Genomic DNA, 21,453 nt, shown 5'->3' with positions numbered 1-21,453 from the left:
ACCTGCAGGTGTGGATGGTGCCTGTAGGGAAAGTGGCTGAATTTCCCATCCCAGTGTTGGCCAGGAAGATGGAGGGAGCTACACCTGCGACTATCGCTCCATAAGGGATCAGAATCGCTCATCACATCCCAGTGACCCTGTCGAGATCACTGTGGAGGTGAGGGAGGGGACAGCTCAGAGTCCCGCTCTGGAGATTTGGGACAGAGGAAGGGGGGATCCCTGCCCCCAGAGGGAGCTGCAGAGCAGGGGGGCCTTTCCCAGGCAACACAGCAGTTAGGGGGTGATGGGTGCAGGTGAAGGTTATACACCTCAGTGTATAGTAGAGACTTGCACAGTCCCCTACAAGTCTGTGGTGGTGCTGTGCACAGAACCCAGCAGTCCTGGTCCCCATCCCCCTCGCTCTCCCCCACTAGACCGCACTCCCCTCCCAGAGCCAGGGACAGAACCCAGGAGTCCTGGCTCCCAGCCCTCCCAACAGAGAAGCCAGGGAGTGAATGGACACTGAAGACTGGCCTGGCCTGTCACCCGCCGGGGAGCAGAGCTCTGGGCCCCCAGGGGCTGGGGTGCTCCGTGTCTCATGCTGTTAGCCCAGGGCTCAGAGGAAACTCTGGCCCCTGTGGAAAGGCATCCAGGAGCCATCCCCAGAGCCATCAGGTCTGACCCACCAGTGAGACCGCTTAACCCCCAAGAGAGGGGGGACCCCAAGAAGGGCTCTCACTGAAGGGGGCTCCCCCATGGACCCCACAGGGGCCAAGAGCGGGCAGGATCTGTGAGTCCATGACAACACCGCACTGAGGCCGCACGGTGAGGACGGGCCCAGGAGTGAGTGACGGGCCTGTGTCTCACGGCCTGTCTGCTTCCCACTGCAGAGCCCAGCTACCCCAAACCAGCCATCTCCGCGAGCCCGGCAAGGAGGGTCTCGCTGGGGACAGCTGTGTCCATCCGGTGTCGGGGGCAGCACCCGGGCGTGCGGTTTGTGCTGAATAAAGAGGACGTCATTCCCACCTGTGGATTCGGACGGGTTGGAGGCTGAGTTTTCCACCAGCAACGTTCACCGGGATCTTGGCGGGAGCTACACCTGCTCCTATCACAGCAGATCAGAGCCGTTCGCCGTGTCATACCCCAGCGACCCCGTGGAGCTGGTGGTGAGAGGTGAGGGGCCCGGCTCGGCGTCCCCGTTCCCAGCCCCACCCCCACCCAGATCCTCATGGGGGTTCGGTGCCAATGGGACACTCAGAGCCAGGCTCTGCCCTGAGCCCTGACCCCGCAGAGAGGACGCCCGGCTGGGAAGCAGGGACAGTCACTGGGGGGTTCCCCAGCCAGGGGGGAGCAGCAGCCCCTGGAGACTCGGGGCAGGGAGGCTACTTAACACTGCCCTTTGTGCATAGGAACCGTGAATCACTATTTAATCCATTGATCCCTCCCCTCTGTTCTCCAGGCCCTGCCCCAGGCTGAATGAGGCAGGTGCTGAAGGAGAAGTGGTGGCTTGTTGGACATGTGCTGGGCTGGGACCCAGGAGTCTGGCCCAGCTCCGGGCGCAGCCACAGACTTTGTGTGATGGGAGCACATCGTGGTTTTCAAAAATGTCCTTTGCGGGGGGCTGGGGAGGGAGGCTTCAACTTTGGGGGGATCTCTGGCCGAGAGACCCATAAACCAAGATGCCCACGGATAGTGGGACCTCTGCAAATGCTCCCTCAATAGCGCTGCATAAACACAGAGGTGAAGAGACAGTCCCTGACCCTGGGAGCTCACTAAGGAAAGTGAATCTGTTGGTGCCTCAGTTTCCCCCCTGTAGAATGGGGATAAAGATGCCTCACTACCACCTGGGGGACTGACTCCGTTCTTCTGTGGTCTCAGACGCTGCTGTGCTGGGTACCAGAGACCAGCTCGTGAGTCTCTCTGTGCTGGGGGGACCGGACGCAGTAAATGAGGCAGGGCCAACACATGGCATATGAAGACCCCAAAAACAAGGCAGCCGAGGCCCCGTGTCTGTGGGGCTGGGAGCCCGCTCGCAGGGTCGGGATTCTGGGTCAGGGGGACTCTGGGATCGGGAGAGCAATCTCTGCCAGGGGCCCCTGGATCTGCCCGTGCCTGGGAATCACAGAAGATGAGGGTGGAGATTCCACCTCCTTCCTAGGGAACCTGGTCCAGTGCTTCACCACCCTCCTAGGGAAATAGTGTTTCCTAATATCCAACCTAGACCTCCCCCACTGCAACTTGAGACCATTGCTCCTTGTTCTGTCATCTGCCACCACTGAGAACAGCCCAGCTCCATCCTCTTTGGAACCCCCCTGCAGGTAGTTGAAGGCTGCTATCAAATCCCCTCTCACTCTTCTCTTCTGCAGCTGGAGGCTGGGGCTGGGTGGGTGCCTGGGTCTGGCTCTCACAGCCTGTCTCCTGTGCGCAGATCCCAGCTTACCCAGACCCTCCATCTCTCTCAGCCCCACTGCGGTCACCGCCCCAGGGGCAGACCTCACCATCCGGTGTCAGGGGCAGCGCCGGGACGTGAGGTTCTTCCTGCACAAGGCTGGAGACCTGAACCCGCAACAACACATGGACCGTACTGGGGCCGGGGCTGAGTTCCGCATCCCCACCGTGGGCCGGCAGCACGGAGGGAGCTACAGCTGCAGCTACCGGCCCCGGTCAGAGCCCTTCATCTCCTCGCAGCCCAGCGACACTGTGCAGCTGGTGGTAGCAGGTGAGGGGCCCAGCTCAGTGTCCCCACTCCCAGCCGCAACCTCAGAAGTTCAGCACCTGATGAGATGCTGTTAGCCCAGGGCTCAGAGGAAACTCTGGCCCCTGTGGAAAGGCATCAGGAGCCCATCCCCAGGGCCAGTAGGTCTGACCCAGCAGTGAGGCCGCTTAACCCCCAAGAGAGGGTGGGACCCCCAAGAAGGGCTCTCACTGAAGGGGGCTCCCCCCATGGACCCCACAGGGCCAAGAGCGGGCAGGATCTGTGAGTCCATGACAACCCCGCACTGAGGCCGCACGGTGAGGACGGGCCCCAGGAGTGAGTGACGGGGCCTGGTCTCACGGCCTGTCTGCTTCCCACTGCAGAGCCCAGCTACCCCAAACCCAGCATCTCCGCGAGCCCCAGCGAGGAGGTCTCGCTGGGGACAGCCGTGACCGTCCGGTGTTGGGGGCAGCACCGGGCGTGCGGTTTGTGCTGAATAAAGAGGGACGTCATTTCCCACCTGTGGATTCGGACGGGTTGGAGCTGAGTTTTCCACCAGCAACGTTCACCGGGATCTTGGTGGGAGCTACACCTGCTCCTATCACAGCAGATCAGAGCCATTCGCCGTGTCATACCCCAGCGACCCCATGGAGCTGGTGGTGAGAGGTGAGGGGCCCGGCTCAGTGTCCCCGTTCCCAGCCCCACGCCCACCCAGATCCTCATGGGGGTTCAGTGCCAATGGGACACTCAGAGCCAGGCTCTGCCCTGAGTTCTGACCCAGCAGAGGGGATGCCTGGCTGGGAAGCAGGGACAGAGTCCCTGGGGGATTCCCCAGCCAGGGGGGAGGAGCAGCCCCTGGAGACTCGGGGCAGGGAGGCTACTTTAACACTGCCCCTTGTGCATAGGAACCGTGAATCACTATTTAATCCATTGATCCCATCCCCTCTGCTCTCCAGGCCCCGCCCCAGGCAGTGCCCTGAGGCAGGGGCTGCAGGAGAAGCAGTGGCTTGGTGGACACGGCGCTGGGCTGGGACCCAGGAGATCTGGCCCAGCTCCTGGCGCGGCAACAGACTCTGTGTGAATGGAGCGCATCGCGGTTTTAAAAAATGTCCTTCCTGGGGAACCGGGGGGGAAGGCCTCAACTTTGGGGGATCTCAGGCTGAGAGACCACAAACCAAGATGCCCACAGAGAGTGGGGACCTCTGCAAATGCTCCCCCAATAGCGCTGCATAAACACAGGGTGAAGAGACAGTCCCTGAGCGTGGGAGCTCACTAAGGAAAGTGAATCTGTTGGTGCCTCAGTTTCCCCCCTGTAGAATGGGGATAAAGATGCCTCACTACCGCCCGGGGGACTGACTCCTTTCTTCTGTGGGTCTCAGACGCTGCTGTGCTGGGTACCAGAGACCAGCTCGTGAGTCTCTCTGTGCTGGGGGGACCGGACGCAGTAAATGAGGCAGGGGCCACACATGGCATATGAAGACCCCAAGAACAAGGCAGCCGAGGCCCCGTGTCTGTGGGGCTGGGAGCCCAGCTCGCAGGGCCGGGATTCTGGGTCAGGGGGACTCTGGGATCTGGGAGAGAATCTCTGCCAGGGGGCCCCTGGATCTGCCCGTGCCTGGGAATCACAGAAGATGAGGGTGGAGATTCCACCTCCTCCCTAGGGAACCCAGTCCAGTGCTTCACCACCCTCCTAGGGAAATAGTGTTTCCTAATATCCAACCTAGACCTCCCCCACTGCAACTTGAGACTATTGCTCCTTGTTCTGTCATCTGCCACCACTGAGAACAGCCGAGCTCCATCCTCTTTGGAACCCCCCTGCAGGTAGCTGAAGGCTGCTATCAAATCCCCCCTCACTCTTCTCTTCTGCAGCTGGAGGCCGGGGCTGGGTGGGTGCCTGGGTCTGGCTCTCACAGCCTGTCTCCTGTGCGCAGATCCCAGCTTACCCAGACCCTCCATCTCTCTCAGCCCCACTGGGGTCACCGTCCCAGGGGCAGACATCACCATCCGGTGTCAGGGGCAGCGCCGGGACGTGAGGTTCTTCCTGCACAAGGCTGGAGACCTGAACCCGCAGCGACACATGGACCCTGCTGGGGCCGGGGCTGAGTTCCGCATCCCCACCGTGGGCCGGCGGCATGGAGGGAGCTACAGCTGCAGCTACCGGCCCCGGCTCAGAGCCCTTCGTCTCCTCGCAGCCCAGCGACACTGTGCAGCTGGTGGTAGCAGGTGAGGGGCCCAGCTCCACGTCCCCCACTCCCAGCCGCAACCTCAGAAGTTCGGCACTTGAAGTGATGCTCAGAGCCAGTCTCTGCCCAGAGCCCTAGAAACTCACCTGGACAGGGAGTGGGGACAGTGTCACTGGGGGGTTTCCCAGCCTGGGGGGAGCAGCAGCTCCTGGGGGTTTCAGGGCTGAGGGAGGGGGGATCCCTGCCCCAGGGGGAGCTGAAGAGCAGGGGTCTTTCCAAGGCGATGCTCCCCCGGCTGCCCCTGCTCTGGGATGCACAGAGGAGTCAGGGCCCAGAGGCTGCCGAGCCGGCACCGTCCCCAGCCACAACCCCTGCTTCCCGGATAGGACAGTAGCGATCAATGCTGAGTCACGAGCTGAGGTGGATTAAGGTTTCCTGGGGAGCAAGGGGGATCCCTCCCCCCTTTCCACCTGCATCCCCTCTCCTGTTCCACCTCCTCTGCCTGTGGCCCTGCCCACGGCCCCGCCCTTTCTGCCCCTTCCCCGGGGCCCTGCCCCTATGCCAGCCACGGCCCCACCCCATTCCGTCCCCCCACGCCACAACCCATTTGCTACTTTCTGCTCCCCCCCCACTGTGAGCCTCTGTGAGCTCTGTCCCTGCGTCTTGGCCCCAGGGCGCAGCAGGGAGTTGGAGTCCCCCAGCCCGAGGCCACAGCAGGTAGCGAGAGTCCTCCATCCCAGGGGCTTCCCTGCCTCCCTCGCCCACTGCTTCTGCGGGAACCAGAGTCTGGGTGGGGGCTGAATCTTCTCCGGGGCCCCCCACTGGCCAGGGCCCTAAGCCCAGAGGCTGATCCTCCACTGGTCACGGAGGGCGTGTGGGGCGGTGATCTCTGCATCAGTGTTTCAGCCCCTCCCTCTGCCCCGACAGATGCTGGTTTTATTCTCGCAGGGGAATGGACTCAGCCCAGCCTGGAGCGGCACCAGCTCCCACCCGCGTGGGCAGAGCAGGGCCAGGTACCAGGGGGAATCTATTGAGTCACAGATTATGGGGCAGCTTTCCCCAGTGATTGCCCAGGGGAGGGATGGAGGCTGTTCTCAGGGGCAGTGACTCACCCCACCCGCCAATGGATCTGGGAGGGGAGCGAAGCCTCCTGCTCCGACATGAACCCACCGGAGCTCCCTGCAATGCAGCCAGGAGCAGCCAGCATGGAGGCAGGATACCGGGCTAGATGGGCCCATTGGCCTGAGCCGGTGTGTCCATGACGGCCGAGGTGAATGCCTTAGAAATGACGGCCAGGCTGGATCAGACAGCGCCCCTAGTGCTGTGCTGGGGCTAGCCCTGACCGATGGGGAGAGCGACCCCTAACCGAGTCCCGAGCCCTGCAGCCCCTAGCGCTATAAATCCCCAAATCTTCCCTGGTTACTGACCCCACTTGATGCCCTGGGGCCCCCAACATCCTCCCCATATGCTATTTTTGCCTGTGCCAATGAGGTGTCCCAGCCCATTGGGCACCGCCCTGGAGTGGGAGGGTGGGGGGGAACAGGACCAGCTGCTCCTGGCCTCACGGCTGCGCTGTTTCCCAGGCGGATCGGAAACCGCCGGCACCTCCGGGTCTGACCAGCCCCATCATCGCCGGGGTGAGCGCGGCAGCTGCTGCCCTCCTCCTGTCTTCTCCTCCCTGCTCCCCGCTGGCCTTCGTCTGCTACAGAAGAACCCGAGCCAGTGAGTGCCCCGCCAGCGAGGGAAGGGTTAAACCTGCCGCTAGACAGGGCCGGAGGGGTCACAGCTGGGATGGGGGACTGAGCCGGGAAAGCCAAGGAGCAGGGGGGCTCAGCAGGGGGCGCTGTTTGCATGTGTAATCCCTGTACACACAGCTGTGCCACCCCAGAGGGGCTGCATCTTAGGGCCAGCGGAGGGGTCCCCATATGACCAATCTCTCTGTACCATCTGCACCATCTGTGGCCGCATCTCAGCACTGAGCAAGGGGTCCCTGTATAATGAGCTGTGGGCACCGTGCCTCTCAGGTACCTGTGGTGCCAGGGGAGCCGACCTATGGATCGGGTTCATTATAATGAGTCACTAAGGAGGGAGGACTGGGGACAGGACAAGCCCCCCGAGTTAATCTGCTCCTCCTCCTGGTGCATGCTTTGCTGTTGTGCTGCTCCCTGCTGGTCCGTCCCACCCCAGCAGGGATCCAGGCTCAGCACCAGCAGCAGAGGGGACCCCCCAGGTACTCCCATCCCTGCTGCCCTGGGGGGTGAGTGGCCGGGTGCTGGGACCGGGGGATCCCGATCGGCTCATGGGGGATTCTGGTTTGTGTCCCTCTGCAGGAAAAGGATCCACATTGAGACCAAGCAGGTAGGAACCTGGATCCTCCCCATCCCAATGGACCTGCCTGGGTCACAGGGCTCCTGGGTCTGTCCCCGGCTCTGGGGGGAGGGAGTGGGGGGTTGGGGGCCAGGGCTCCTCAGAGATGCTCTGGGCCTGCTGACAGTGGAGGGGCACAACCCCAGAACAGCTGGAGTCACACCACGCCTGCCCCCTCCCTCTCGGAAAACAGTGACACCCCCCACCTGCAGCTCCTGGCTCTGCTCCCTGCTCCACAGCTCAGCTGCTCCGCAGGGAGGGGCCCGGCTGAACCATGAGACTCAGCTGTCCGGGGCGGGGGGGAGGAAGGGGATGTCATGTGACCCTGCTCCCCCCCACACACACACACGTGTCACCTCGGCCTGGGTTCTGTCCCCAGCTCTGGCAGGGGAGTGGGGTCTAATGGGTGTGGTTGGGAGGTTAGGGAACAGGGTTCAGTGTGAGGCAGGATTGGGGGCTCTCTGGGTGTGTTGGGGAATCTCCCTGCGGGTGGGGGGATATGACATGTACAAGGGGATTTTTTTCCTCTTTTAGCACCATCCCCTTGGGGGTGTTGAAGGTGCCGGCTCAGCAAGACCCCATCTGTAAGTAATGCACCCAAGGGGGTACCATGGATGGGGGAGGGTACCTTGTGAGGGGTGGGGCTTGTGGGGGCTCTACCAATACGGGGCAGGGCCTGATTTACAGCTGCTGTAAATGGAGAAGGTCCCAGAGGTAGCCGGTGTCAGCTGAGCTTCCTGCCTCCTCCTGACTAGCTCCCTGTGGGTCACCCTCCCCTGCCCCTCTAGTTCATAGACTCCTTCTCTGTGCCCCCCATTCTCCCTCCCCAGACCTGGGGCTTTGTGTGTCCCCCCTTCATTTCTCCATCAGACCTTCCCAGCCAGTGACCTGTGGGGAATCCCCAACCACTCCTGGCTCCCAGCCCCCTGCTCTAACCACTAGACCCTACTCCCCTCCCAGAGCCAGGGTGACAACCCAGGCATCCTGCCTCCCAGGCCCCCTGACCCACCATAATCCCCTAGACTCTGCTGCCATCTCCGTGCCTCAGTTTTCCTCTCTGTAACATGGGGCTAATGACCCTGGCCCATGCTGTGGGATGGGGGAGGGGTGGCTGTGCCAGGCTCTGAGCCCCCAGGCTGGATGGAGGGGTCAGAGCTTGGTGTGGAGTTCTGCTCTGGGCCGGCCGGGGGTGCAGCTCAGCGAGTGTCTCTGTTCCGCAGACGACTACATCGACGAAGGAAAAGAAACATAGACCCTCGTAAGTATCCCTGTCCTCCTGCAGGCCCTGATCCCCAAGCCTGACCCACATGGGCCCCCTCACCTGATCTGTCACACTCAGTATTTTGGGGTGGCGATGGGGTTGCAGGGGTGTGTGTGTATGTGTGTCCCTGTCACTGCCTGCTGGAGGGGACAAGCCCTGCTCTGTGTGAACGTGTGTGTGTGGGCAGTTGGTGCACACACATACCCCAGTGACTCTGTCCCCTCCTGTCCCCAGGAGCCCAGCCTTGGCACTGACGGACTCACCTACGCCGAGCTGGACCGCCAGGCGCTGCAGGCCAAGCAGGGGGACCTGGTATCTGGTCTGTGCTGCTGCAGATCGCAAGCCACAGAACCTCACCCATCCACTTCTGTAGCACACCCCAGCGTCCGGCTGAGTCACTTATGGCCTCAAATCATGGATTAAAGACTTCAAGTTACAGAGAATCCACCACTGACACTAGTTTAAACCTACCAGTGCCCCGCGCCCCAGGCTGCAGACGAAGGCGAAACCCCCCCCTAGGGTCTCTGCCAATCTGACCTGGGGGAGAAATTCCTTCCCGGCACCAGATACAGTGACCAGTGAGTGTCTCGTCTCTGACCGTTGGAGGGATGTACTGCTAACAGTCACAGATCGGCTCCATGCTGTTGTGGGATGTCTCCTCATCCTGTCCCCTCCAGAAGCTCAGTCTTGAAGCCAGTTAGGTCCTGTAATGAAGTGGGACTGTTCTTAGTGTTTCCTCTGAATACTGTGTGGGTGCCTCAGTTTCCCCTATGCATTTTGTAAGTCTCCAATGTGCATAAATGGCCGACACTTTGTATCCTGGCAACAAATGTCCGGAACCCTTTCCCCCTGCAAGGGAATAGCTAAAGGTGAACAAAGCGATCAGGTGACCTCCTGGCCCCAGGAAAGAGACAAAGGCCAGAAAGGAGGAGCTGGAGGGGGGTTCAGTTTGGGGCTGGCTGGGGACGGGGAAGGGACAGGTCCCTTGGGAGGCTGCTCCAGAACTTCGCTCCTCTGACAGTTGGGCCTTGTCTACACTACAGTCTTGTTGACAAAAAGCACCATGATAACATCGGTATTGCACGTTCACACTGCGCTTCCTCTGCCGGCAGAGCGCGTCCACGTTTGTTGCTCCAGCGTCGACAGCGAGAGCATGCATTGTGGGTAGCTATACCACCGTGCTACTCGGCACCTTCTGCAGCTAGGGATTGTAAGAAGGCGGGGGGGGTCGCAGCGGGCTCAGTGTCCCATGGTGCCTTATTTTCTGTCCCAGCATCCCACGCTGTTCCCGGTTTTGAGCCCCCTAGGCGGACGGCAATTTCGCCGCCCCGCGCGCTGGTCCCGCGGCTCCGGTGGAGCTGCCGCAGTGGTGTCTGCGGGAGGTCCACCGGAGCCGTGCGAGCAGCTGACCGTCCGCAGGCACGACTGCGGCAGCTCCACGGGAGCTGCCTGCTGCCCCCTCTGGACACCCTGGGCTGCCGGCTGCCGCGGCTGCGCCCTGACCCAGAGGACACCCTGGATTGCCGGCTGCCTGGGGTTTTCCTGGGCCAGGGGACCCCTAGGCTGTCCGCCAGCCCCTGGACCAGGGGGACCCCTGGGCGCGGGCTGTCGCGCGTGCCCTGACCCAGGGGCACCCTGGACTGCTGGCTACTGCCGGCAGCTCAGACTCCCTCTCTGTCCCAGCAGCAGCAGCTGCTCAACCATTTAAAAAAAATTGGGGGTGCTTTTTGGCGCCCTCAAATCTCGGCACCCTAGGCAACCGCCTAGTCCGCCTAAATGGTTGCACCGGCCCTGCTGAGCTCCCAGTCTGAACAGGAATCAGAGTTGCCCGAGCTGCTGTGTGCCATGGAAAGAAACAACACCAGCTTCCTCCTGGCATTCATGTAGCGCTGCCCGCGGCGGAGCGTCGCTCTGGCGCTCGGGAAACAGCGCTGATGGCGGGATCACATTGTTATGCGGTCTGGGATAGCAAAAGTGTTGGGGGGACATGCTGGTCACATGCCCCTACCCCCAAGTTCTGCCAGGGGATCGAGTCAGACTGATCCCGTGGAACGAATTGCGTGGAAGACTACCAGCAGCGAACGCTCCCACTGAACCCCAGTAGGCCGCTGGCCCAGTGCCGGAAGTGATCCGGGCTGGCAGGCGCAGCTCTCTGCCAGGTTCCTGGGGAAGCCCTGCTGAGTCCCATCCCTTCCTCGCCCTCCGCACGCCCGGTGAGAATATCTCCTCTTCACGGGTGCACGGTCTGGTTACTAAGTATTAATCCGCAAGGAAACATATTTACCTACCTGAGTGCGGTCTGGACTAGCCTGCCTGGGTGTGCAGAAGGGCTCAGGGAGTCAGGGCAAGGTGGGGAGGCAGCAGGGGCAGGGGTTAGATGGGAGGTCAGGGGAGGCAGCAGAAAAGCTTCAAAACAGACTCCAATGGAAAACGCTGAGCTGAATTGATATGCAAACTAGATACAATCCCCTTAGGTTTGAATAGGGACTGGGAATGGCTGAGCCATTGCAAACATTGATCTATCTCCCCTTGTAAGTATTCACCAACTGTCTATCAAACTGGCTGACTGGGCTATCTTGTTTATCACGTTCAAAGTTTTTTTTCCCTTACTTAATTGGCGTCCTCAGGTTGGTAAACAACTCCACCTTTTCATGCTCTCTGTATGTGTATATATATCTCCCTCAATATGTCTATTTTAATGCATCTGAAGAAGTGGCTGCAGCCCATGAAAGCTTATGCCGCAAATCCGTTTTGTTAGTCTCTAGGTGACCAGTACCCTGTTCTTTGTCCTCCAGAGTTCCATCCAGGTGTCGAATTGTGGGGACGAGAACCCAGGATTATGTCCCTTCCCCTCTTTAATTTTTTTTCCAATTTGCTTGAAAGGTCTTTGCTTGCGACCCGGGGACCAGGCAGTCCCCATTGGTCCGCAATCTCCACTGTGCACAGCCTCTGGATAGTGATTCTTTCCTTGAGGGTGTTGATGACCAGTAACGGTGTCTGGCTGGTCCCTCTTACAGTTGAAAGGTTGCTGTGGGCATCTCCCAATCTCACAACACATTCAGTATCACACCCTCAATGCTTCAAACTCCCACACAAGGAGGCAGCGCAGACAGTGCAACAGGGCGTGAATGTTCAACAGATCAAGACTTTAAAATGATGCCTCACAAGCACCTTATGTAGCCAACCCATCATATTCTATCGTAGTGGTAATACGGGGGCTCCATGTGCTACTTGAGGTACAGATTGGTTACCTTGTGTATCACCGCGGCCGCGGCCAGGCCTGGGAAAGAGACCTGGGACGTGTGAGGAACAGACTGTGAACTTCCTTTCCTGCAGAAGGTGCTGTTTCTGGTCTCCTTAGATCACATGCGGTGTGACTAATTCCCTTTACCTTCTCCATCTTTTTCCTTATTTCTGTATGAGTTGCTGTTTAATAATTGTACGTGCTCTGACTCTGTGTAATGATCTGTGGTAGGGAAGCACCTGAGCAAGATAGTGCCCCATAGTGGGGACACCCTCGCCCCGGTCCTAAGTAGACCACCGCAAGACCGGGGGTCGAGCCCCCAGGTGATGCGGGGGCCCAGCCTTGGCCGGGGTTCGAGGACCTGGCCGCACGGAGGGAAGAAGGGAGCCTCGCAGAGGTAGTCAGCTCGGGTAAATGGTGTGGGATGACTCAGATCCTTTCACTAGCCAATCCCCCGGGCGGGTATAAGCCAGGAAAGTTCCCACAATAGCAGGACCCTTCCCCCTTACACACTATAGCGGGCCAGCGGCCGCCCTGCCCATCCTTCTGGAGAGTGAATGAACCGTTTCCCCCCCCACAGCCCAGCTGGTCCTGGCACAAGCCGGCTCTGCTCCGGGACTCCCGAAGGATGAGGACTTGGAGCCGGCTGACTCCGGGCTGTTGGCCGCAGTCGCTCATCCCCCGTTTCAATAGACAGGCGGGTTTGATTCCTGTCTGGGGGTTAACCCGAAAGCTTTGCCTGTGTAGTGGCTGGCTGCTGGGGGTTGGCCCAGGAGCCGAGTAGAACCAGGGGCTCGGTTTTGAAACCTGTGAGACCCTCTGCAAAGAGCAGCCGGGATGGGGGAGTTTGGGGAAAAGGCTGAGGGTGGTGGAGTATGGGATTATAGGGGAGACAGGCTGAATCAAGGAGGGAAATGGGGACAGGAATTTGAGGGGAGACAGAAAGGGGCCGGTGGGTGGGTGTTGGAGAGGTGACGGGAAGATTGAAGGTGAGACGAGAGAGAGGAGGTAGAAGTGGAAATGTTGTAAGGCAGGATGGGGGGATGGGAGGCTCCCACTTACAGAGTTGGGGTAGGCGGATTGGGGGAGAATTTGTTTTCCCACCAAAACTGCAGGTGAGTTGGGCGCCTCTCCGGCCAACTGGGGTGGGATGGGGGACCAGGGGTCAGCAATGGCCCCTAGTGTCCCCTTTGGCCATGGGAATAGATTCACCAGAAATACTTACAAGGGAGAAGCCAGGTGCTCCCCAACAGCAGGGAGGGCTAGCTTGGTGCTTGAGCATTGGCCTGGTAAAACCCAGGGTTGTGAGTTCATCCTTGAGGGGGCTCTTAGGGATCTGGGGCAGATCAGTACTTGGTTCTGCTAGTGAAGGCAGGGGCTGGACTTAATGATCTTTCAGGTCTCTTCTAGTTCTGTGAGAGAGGTATAGCTCTATATATTATATTAATAGGGGGCACCTTCCATTGTCCTCTCTTCCCTTGTCCCCACCCACTGCACCCCCATGCAGGAAGGGGCAGTTTCCCAGAGGCAGCCTGTGCGAAGCCATAGGGACATCTTAATTGAGGTGGGGGATGGGCATTTGGGGGGGAACATAGCAGGTAATGGGGGTGAGGGGGATGGGCTGTGGTGGGGGGGGTTGTGCAGGGCACACTTGGGGAGATTGAAGGGGGATACACCAGGAACAGGCAGGATTTGGGGTGTTGGTTATTTAGATCCGCTCCGCAGCTTGTCCCCCTCCTGCTCTGGGGGGCAAGAGCAGCTACAGGAGAGGCTCCTGGGCAGCTGTGAGCACTGGGTGAGGATTTAAGGCCCATTGTATCATCTGGCCAGGTTGCTGTCAGCACCTTAAAGCTGCCCCTGTTAGTTGTTATGCCCCCGAGTATACCAACCCCAGTACCGCACACGAGAGTGAGATGGCACAACCATCACATCCTGGTCTTGGCTCCCAGCACCCACCCCCCTGCTCTAACCACTAGGCCTTCCATAGCTTGGAATGGAGCCCCCTGACCCCCACTTTCTCCTGCTCTCTAGCCAATGTTTGTAATATGACAAAGTGAGGAGTTCCCCTTTTTTTTTTCCAGTGGTTGGCACAGAGGGCACCAAGAAGCAAGGTTCCCTGAACAAAAATCACAGCCACCCCACCCCCATGGAGCCCAGAACTTAAAACCCTCGTGAAAGCTAAAGCAACTTGAAAGCACAGCGGATCCCTTGCCTGGACCCAGTACAGCACTCCACACACCATCGCCTCACCCCCCCTCCTTCCGACGTTACACCCAGACTTGGCCATCTGGTCATGCGTGTGTGAGTATGGAAGTGGGTTTAAGCTTTGGGGCATTAATGCTTTCTTTCTTCCCCCTGATGGTGTGGACGTTCCCACTCTGCTGTGATTTTATTATTTTATATTGTAAGCGCAGTCAGATGAGCTCTACCTTGACATCTGGTGGTGAATTATGGCGAGTGTGGAAAGGAAATTTCAGGAGCTGATCGTTTTGCATAGGCACACCCTCCCTGCCTACGTAGCCCAGGGCAGCCTAAAATGGTCACTTTGACAGCGTGGGATCCCCAATTCTCTGTTATTGGGCAGGAGAATACAGTGTTGTTGCTCTATATGTGAATGAGGGACTATGAACCTGTTTTATGACAGAGGGTCTCACCATCAACTAAGTACCTCGCGTAGACAAGGACATGGGTGCCAAACCCAGTGAATGGGGAAGGCACCACGCACGCACGCACCAGCACACAACGCACACTCAAGCGTCACGCACTCGACGCCCGCAACCGCACCAGCACTACGCACGCACCTCTTGCGTAGTGCCTTTGAGGCCTGGAATACCACTTGCACCTTCTCCTCTCTCCACTGTTAAAGAGCAAGCTAATTTTGAATCAGAGTCGGTAGGCTGCTGAGCTAATTCACTTTGGGCCATGTGCACCCAGCACTGGGCTCACCTGCTACAACCTGCAGTCACTAAAGAGCTAAACTGAGTGTCTGTGTTCACTAACGGTGAGCCTGAAGATCTATTGCTGGCAGCCCACGGAACAGCGAGTGGAGCTGAGCTGAGCAGTTTGCAGGGCGATTGGCAGTCCATGGACCAGAGCGGCAGTGGGAGTGGTTTGTGGGGATGGCTGGAGGGGCATGTGGGTCATGCTGGAGGAGTGGCACAGCTGGTGGCATGGAGCCGGTCTGGTGAAGGCTGCAGCAGACTCCACAGAGGCGGGGCATCGGCCTCGGCCACATAAGGTGCCCCCTTAACACCCTGTGTGCTCCCCCCATTTCCACCCAGGTGAGGGGGGGGAAACTTTGCAGAATAAACTTTTGAACTCGGGTGGCACTGACCAGGGACATAGCTTTTGGTTGTTTGGACTTTGGGTGATTTGGACGTAAAACCCTAAGGGAAAAACAGGCCAGACTTACTTGGGGATGGGTCTTTTGCTCATGTTTTGTGTTATGAATCCTGTTTGTGGTTTTCCCCATATGATGCCACATTGTTTTCCCTCCTTTATTAAAGGATTTTGCTACACTCAGACTCCGTGCTGCAAGAGGGAATATGCCTCCTAGAGGCACCCGGGGGGGGGGTAGTCTGTTATTGTCCCAGGTCACTGGGTGGGGGCTCTAGCCGTGTTTTGCAATGCGTTATTGAACGGACCCCTGGTACTGAACCCAGCCCTTGTTGGTGCAAACTCAGAGAGGCAGAAAGGTTACATATGTAATAAAGCTTTAAAATTGACACTTTTGGTCCTCAGCATCTCTCCCCAAAAAAAGTCCTGTGGCCCCAGCCTGATCAACTGGTGGCCCCAGGCAGATTGGTAACAGAAACTGTCACAGAGCACAATGGGCTGCGAAGAGCCAGAGGACAGAAGGAGTAGAGGAGGCCCAGTGACCCTGTTCACGACCCTGTGTACCTGGAAAGAAGACAATGGACAGAGTGGGGCTTCGGGCAGGGGATATCAGATACCCAGCTGGGAAGCAGGAGGGCTCTTGGCTGGAGAGGGGGAGCAGGCAGAGCCCACCTGGATGCAGGTGGATACTGGGATGTGCTGGTGGGTAGGCCAGGCCTGAGGCTCTGAGAGTTTCCGGTGGGTTCAACGCTCAATAAACCCTCCTGTTTTATGCTGGCTGAGAGTTGCATCATCCCCTTTGGGAGGTGGAGGCCCCGGGGGTCCAGAGTGAGTTGGACTCTCTGAGGGGCCCACGATGAGACAGGTTTGAAGGGGCTTAATCCTTAAGAGAGTGGACCCCGAGAAGGGCTGTCACACTGCAAGGGGCACCCCCGACAGACCGCACAGGGCACAATGTGGCACGACCTGTGATCCATGACAGATGGAATTCTCTTCGCCTATTTTCTTTTGAACTTGTTGATTTGATTCACACGCCGAGAAAAGCCTCTTAGAACCAGGTGTTACAGGTAAACCCACCATCAACCGCTCCGCTATGGCGCAAGGGGCAGCAATCCAGGCTCCCCCATCACGCCCTTCTCACGTCGGTGCCACAGCTCGTGTCGCAGGTTGGCAGCTGAGTGGAAGGCTGCAGAGTCAAACTCTCCAGCGCCAGAAAGTCAGTTACAGTTTCCTGACCGACCTTAACTCTGCCCCCTCCATTATGACACCCAGCCTTTAATTGCATGATCATGTATAATTTTAGCTGTGTGAGTCATCATCCAGGCTTGAACCCAAATGTAAAGGAGAATGGAATTTTCACGGAAATCGTGGTCAGTGGAAGATGGAAGACCAGAGTCCGTGGTCGCCCTTGGCTCTCAGCCTGAACCTTCCTCAAGGCTGTGGGGTACGTTGAGGTGACCTGTCCCCCCATCCACAAAGACACCAGATAAGCTGGGGAGCTACGGGACACCTGGCCAGGCTGACGGTCCCTGGGTTTCCTGGGTTTTTGCAATCCTTCTGCTTGCTTGACCACGCTCGATTTCGCCTGCAGATTAGAGACAAGGTGTGATAGACACAGGAAGATACAAGACATTGTCATCTTCCTGTAGCTGGAGCCAGCAGCTGAGTTCCTATTTGGGGCTCGGTGGAGCTGGGCACTGGGGTGTTGGAAGCCACTGAGGGGCCCCTCGCTGCCCCCATCATGGCATCTGCTCTCATGATCCTTTTCCTTGGTGAGTATCGGAGTCAGCCAGGCGTGTGTTCATGGGGGGATCTGAGACAAGGACGTGTGCCCCTGGGCCAGGGCTGGGGCGGTCTGAGTCACCTGTTGGATCTGGGCCCTAACAAGGTGTCTCCTTTCCAGGCTGCTGCTGGCCGGGCAGAGCGGGGTGTCTGACAGAGTGGAGTCTGGACGTGAGTATCCATGGTTCAGGGAAAACTTCGGCATTCAGGATGGGGAGGTGGGGAGAAGTGATTTCCAGCCTATTCATACCCACAGCAGCCCCCTGGGCAGGGGCTGAGCACCCTCTTCATCCCCCTTCTCCCCCCACCTGTCGCCCTGGGTCCTGCCCCCAGGGAACGTGAGCTGCTGCTCCGTCCCCTGGGCACCCTCCCCTGCTGATCCCCTCTTTGGCGGTTCCCTGGGGCACAATGCAGACTTACGGCTTAACCCTTCCTGCCCGTGCTGTAGCTGGGGGACAGGAGGTGTCTTGTTATGTCAGTGGCCAGCAGCAGCCTGGGGTGTTCGCTGCCTTTCCACACTGTGCGGGCAGGAAGGGTCAAGCTGTTTCCAGCTGAGGGGGAGAGATGAGCTCTGCAAAGACATGTGCCAGGTCATCCCTCCCGTCACCCCCCACTCTCCCTCTCCTCCCCAGTGACTGGAGGCAGCTCCTGTCCTTCCCTCCTGCACAGGGCCAAAAGCTGCTGCTGGCCACTTCTGCAGAAATCTGGGGAGGAGCATTTGACCCGATGTCTCTGCTCTGCTCCCCCCCGCCACGTGGGCCTGGGAAGACACGGCACCAGTAACAGGAGAGGTGGGTCCGTGCCCAGGGGCCCAGCTCGGCATGGAGGCGGGAGAGCGCTGGGCAGAGGTTCATCTGGTCAGTCACTCTTGGTGTAGAGGACAGGAGTGGTGTGTGTGTGTGTGTGTAACCTCCCCGTGTAGGGGGGTAGAGGTGTGTTGTCACCCCCACCCCATGTGAACTCTACAACCTTAAAGATAAGGTCAATAAGAAGAATCCAGCTACGCAGTATTTCTTTTTAACGGGCTCAGTCAATTTTCTGTTAATTTGAATGTTTATACTGCGTAGTTCTCATCGATTGCCGTTGAAGTCTCTTGAATACAGTAATTTTACCAGGTGTCCTGTATTCAGCACAGGGACATATGGTCACTTACTGGTGGGCTGAGACCAGAACCCAGCCCTGCCCCTAGTGCACCAGAGGTGACTCCGGATTGACCCTGGGACTGAGATCAGAACCCGGCCCTGCCCCCAGTGCAGCCAGGGGTGACTCCGGATTGACCCTGGGGGGCTGAGATCAGAACCCAGCCCACAATTCCCTGTGGATGCAGTGAGGTCTGTTAGCCCTGGCGCTGTCCCGTGGGCTGAGCATTGAGGGCAGGTTACAGACACACGGGAGGGGTTTGTGTCTTCCCATCTCACTCCTGTCTGTGTGTGAACGCAGAGCTCCCTGCGCCCGGACCCTCCATCTCCGTCAGCCCCAGCGGGGTGATCGTCCTGGGGAGAGCTGTCACCATCCGCTGCCAGTGTCGGTGCGAGGCCGAACATTATTGCTGTATAAAGATGGAATCGAAATCTGGGCACTGGATGCTGCTGGGGACGGGGGTGAATTCACCATCCCCACGCCAGCGGAAAGACAGAGGGGCCTACAGCTGCCGATCTCGCTCCGGATCGGAGGACACCCGACTGGTCGTATCCGAGTAACATTGTGCAGATCACTGTAGCAGTGAGGGCCCCAGCTCACTGTCCCTGCTCCCAGCCTGACACTGAGCCAGACCTCAGGGTGGTCTCTGGGCAGATGAGATGCTCCTTGGGGTATTGTTTAACCTGCCTGTGCCTCCATTTCCCCTTGTACGAATGGGAAATCATCCTTCCTGCACCTTGTTTCTGGTTAGATAGTCAGGGCTTGGCTTTAGGGTGGGGGCTTTTCTCACTGCGTCTGTGCAGCATCCAGCACCTCTGATTCCCAGCCCTCTTCTGATCTAACTTCTAGCTCCCACGCCCTTCCCAGAGCTGGGGATAGAACCCAGGAGTCCTGACTCCCAGGCTGTGGGGCCCACAATAAATAGATAGATGGTCCAGAGGGGACCTCTGGATTTAGATTCCTGGGCAGTTCTGGCTGTAGCTCCCAGGAATCTCTGGGATCTCGGAGAGGTTCCTCTGGCTGGGTTTTCTCCTAGGGCCCCATCTCTGGGACTGTGCGGTGAGGACGGGGCGCAGTGACTGTGCCAGGGTCTGTCTCACGCTCTGTCCCCTTCTTACTGCAGAGCTCAGCTACCCCAAACCCTCCATCTCCCTGCGCCCCAGCGGGGGGGTATCTTGGGGGAGCCGTGACCGTCTGGTGTTGGGGTCTGCACCAGAACGCGAGGTTCCTTCTGTACAAAGATGGAACCTGAACGCGCTGCAGAACACAGAGCTTCCTGGGGCTGAGTTTCCGATTCACAATGAGCCGAGGAGACGCAGGGTTACAGCTGCTATTATCATGAAAAATTGAACCCGTTCATCTGGTCGCAGCCCAGCGACCCTGTGGAGCTGGTGGTAGCAGGTGAGGGCCCGGCTCAGTCTCCCCCTCCCAGCCCCACACCCAGCCAGACCCTCAGAGATAGGGGCATGTGAAAGGGGGAAGCAGGTGCAGGGTTCCCGTGAATCAGTGGGGCTGGAGCACAGAACTTCTCCGGGGAGCAGAGCCAGCTCATCTATCCCCAAATTCTCTCCCAGAACCTGCACCCCTCACCCCCTCCTGCACCCTCACCCCCTGCCTGAGCCTGGAGCCTGCCCCCAAACTCCCTCCCAGAGCCTGCACCCCCCTCTACACCCCCCTAAACCCCTACTCCCAGCCCAGAGCCTGCACCCAAACTCAGTCCCAGAACCTGCACTCCAGACCCCCTTCCCCACCCAAACTCCCTCCCAGAGCCTGAATCCTGCACACCAATTCCCAGCCCAGGACCTGCAGCCCGACCTCCTCCCCCAACCCGAACTCCCTCCAAGAGCCTTAGGCAGTTGGGGTGGTGGAGCTTTTGGGGGGGCAGGTTCTGGGCACCACCAAAATTTTACAAACCTGCCACCCCTGGGTTGGAGTGTGGGAGGGGGTGCAGGCTCTGGCTGGGGGTGCAGGTTCTGGGATGGGGCCAGGTGTGACAAAGTGGAGATGAGGGAGTTGGGGTTCAGGAGGGGGCTCCGGACCTAGGCCAAGGTGTTTGGAGTGTGTGTGGGGGGGGTGCAGGCTCTGAGGAGGGCTGGCAATGAGAGGTTTGGGGTAGGAGGTGGCTCCAGGCTGGGGCAGGGGGTTGGAGTACATCCATCTTTGATTCTGTGAAGAGGTTTGGGGTCACAGCAGCGCTTTCCGGGGCTCAAGGAAGTGCCCACCAGGTCCCTGCGGCGGCTCTGTGGGGTGTGTGCTACCCTCACGCCTGCAGGCTCTGCTCCCCGCAGCTCCCATTGGTCACGGATCCCAGTCCATAGGAACTGCAGAGCCGACACTGGGGTGGGCAGCGCGCAAGCCTCACTGGCCACCCCTGTGCCTAGGGGCCGCAGGACCCAGCAGCTGCTTCTGGGAGCCACGTAGAGCTAGGGCAGGCAGGGAGCCTGCCTTAATCCCAGGCCGCCCCTGTGCCGCTGACCTGACTTTCAACGACCCAGTCAGCAGGGCCTGCTGCAGCCGCCAGGGTCCCTTTTTCACCAGGCAACCCTAGTCCCCACTCATAAGCGGCAGCTTTGTATAATTTTTGGTGGTGCCCAAAATGGTGGGTCCCCTCTACCCCGCTCCCACCCTGTAAGCTGATATGACATGAGGGAGGGAGGAGGGATAACTCATGGTTAGGGCATTGGCCTGCTAAACCCAGGGTTGTGAATTCAATCCCTGAGGGGGCCACTTGGGGATTGGTCCCGCTTTGAGCAGGGGGTTGGACTAGATGATCTCCTGAGGTCCCTTCCAACCCTAATAAGCTATGATTCTAAGCTACAACACATCAGCATTACAAGGGTCAATTAAAGTGGAAAGTCAGAAGCAGCACTTGCCTGCTTCATATACAGTATTATATTTTGTTGTGACAAAGTGGAAATGTTCTTAATGTTTTCTCTGAATATTGTGTGGGTGCCTCAGTTTCCCCTGCAAGATGCCAACTGAAGGTGTTGGGGACAAAGGGATCAGGTGGCCTTCTTGTCCGGAAGGGACCAAGGCCAAGGGAGGGAGTGTCAATTTGGAGCTGGCTGGGGAAATGGGGAGAGGCCCAGAACTTGGGTCTGGGCGCCCCACCCCTCAAGATGGACCTGACTTGAGGGGGTCCCTGTTTTCTGTACCTACAAGCTCTGTTTCAGACTGTGATCCTGTCGTCTAATAAACCTTCTGTTTTAAACCGGCTGGCTGAGAGTCACGTCTGACTGCAGAGTTGGGGGCAGGGACCTCTGTTGCCCCAGGATCTGCCTGGGCAGACTCACTGTGGAAAGCGCATGGGTGGAAGTGCATGCTGAATGCTCTGAGGTCAGACCCAGGAAGGTGTAAGCTTCTTGCCCTGGAGACAGTCTGCTCCGAAGAGAGAGGCTCCCCCAGAGTCCCTGACTGGCTTTGTATGAGTAGTTTCCAGAGCATCCCAGCATCCCCTTCCACACCA

General features: G+C 58.8%; 1 protein-coding gene and 1 long non-coding RNA gene across 2 annotated transcripts in view; both read left to right on the top strand.

Annotated features, from left to right (window-relative positions):
- The first annotated feature begins 3,248 nt into the window (after positions 1–3,248).
- LOC115641675 (immunoglobulin superfamily member 1-like) overlaps positions 3,249–21,453 on the top strand; it is a 95,539-nt gene continuing 77,334 nt past the window's right edge. Inside the window, exons 1-3 of the mRNA XM_030545004.1 lie at positions 3,249–3,340; positions 4,606–4,655; positions 18,619–18,626. Coding sequence (XP_030400864.1) covers positions 3,322–3,340; positions 4,606–4,655; positions 18,619–18,626 — 77 coding nt within the window. The 5' untranslated portion in view covers positions 3,249–3,321. The remainder of the gene's footprint in view (positions 3,341–4,605; positions 4,656–18,618; positions 18,627–21,453) is intronic.
- On the top strand, positions 7,185–9,235 carry LOC115641662. The gene is made up of 4 exons (XR_003998096.1): positions 7,185–7,215; positions 7,759–7,808; positions 8,445–8,482; positions 8,720–9,235. It is a non-coding gene; the product is annotated as an uncharacterized LOC115641662 (long non-coding RNA).

This window comes from Gopherus evgoodei, unplaced genomic scaffold (genome assembly GCF_007399415.2).
Source record: "Gopherus evgoodei ecotype Sinaloan lineage unplaced genomic scaffold, rGopEvg1_v1.p scaffold_35_arrow_ctg1, whole genome shotgun sequence".
Classification (NCBI taxonomy): Eukaryota; Metazoa; Chordata; order Testudines; family Testudinidae; genus Gopherus; species Gopherus evgoodei.
The sequence above is the reverse complement of the archived record's forward strand: the minus strand, read 5'-3'. Positions and strand labels throughout refer to the sequence as shown.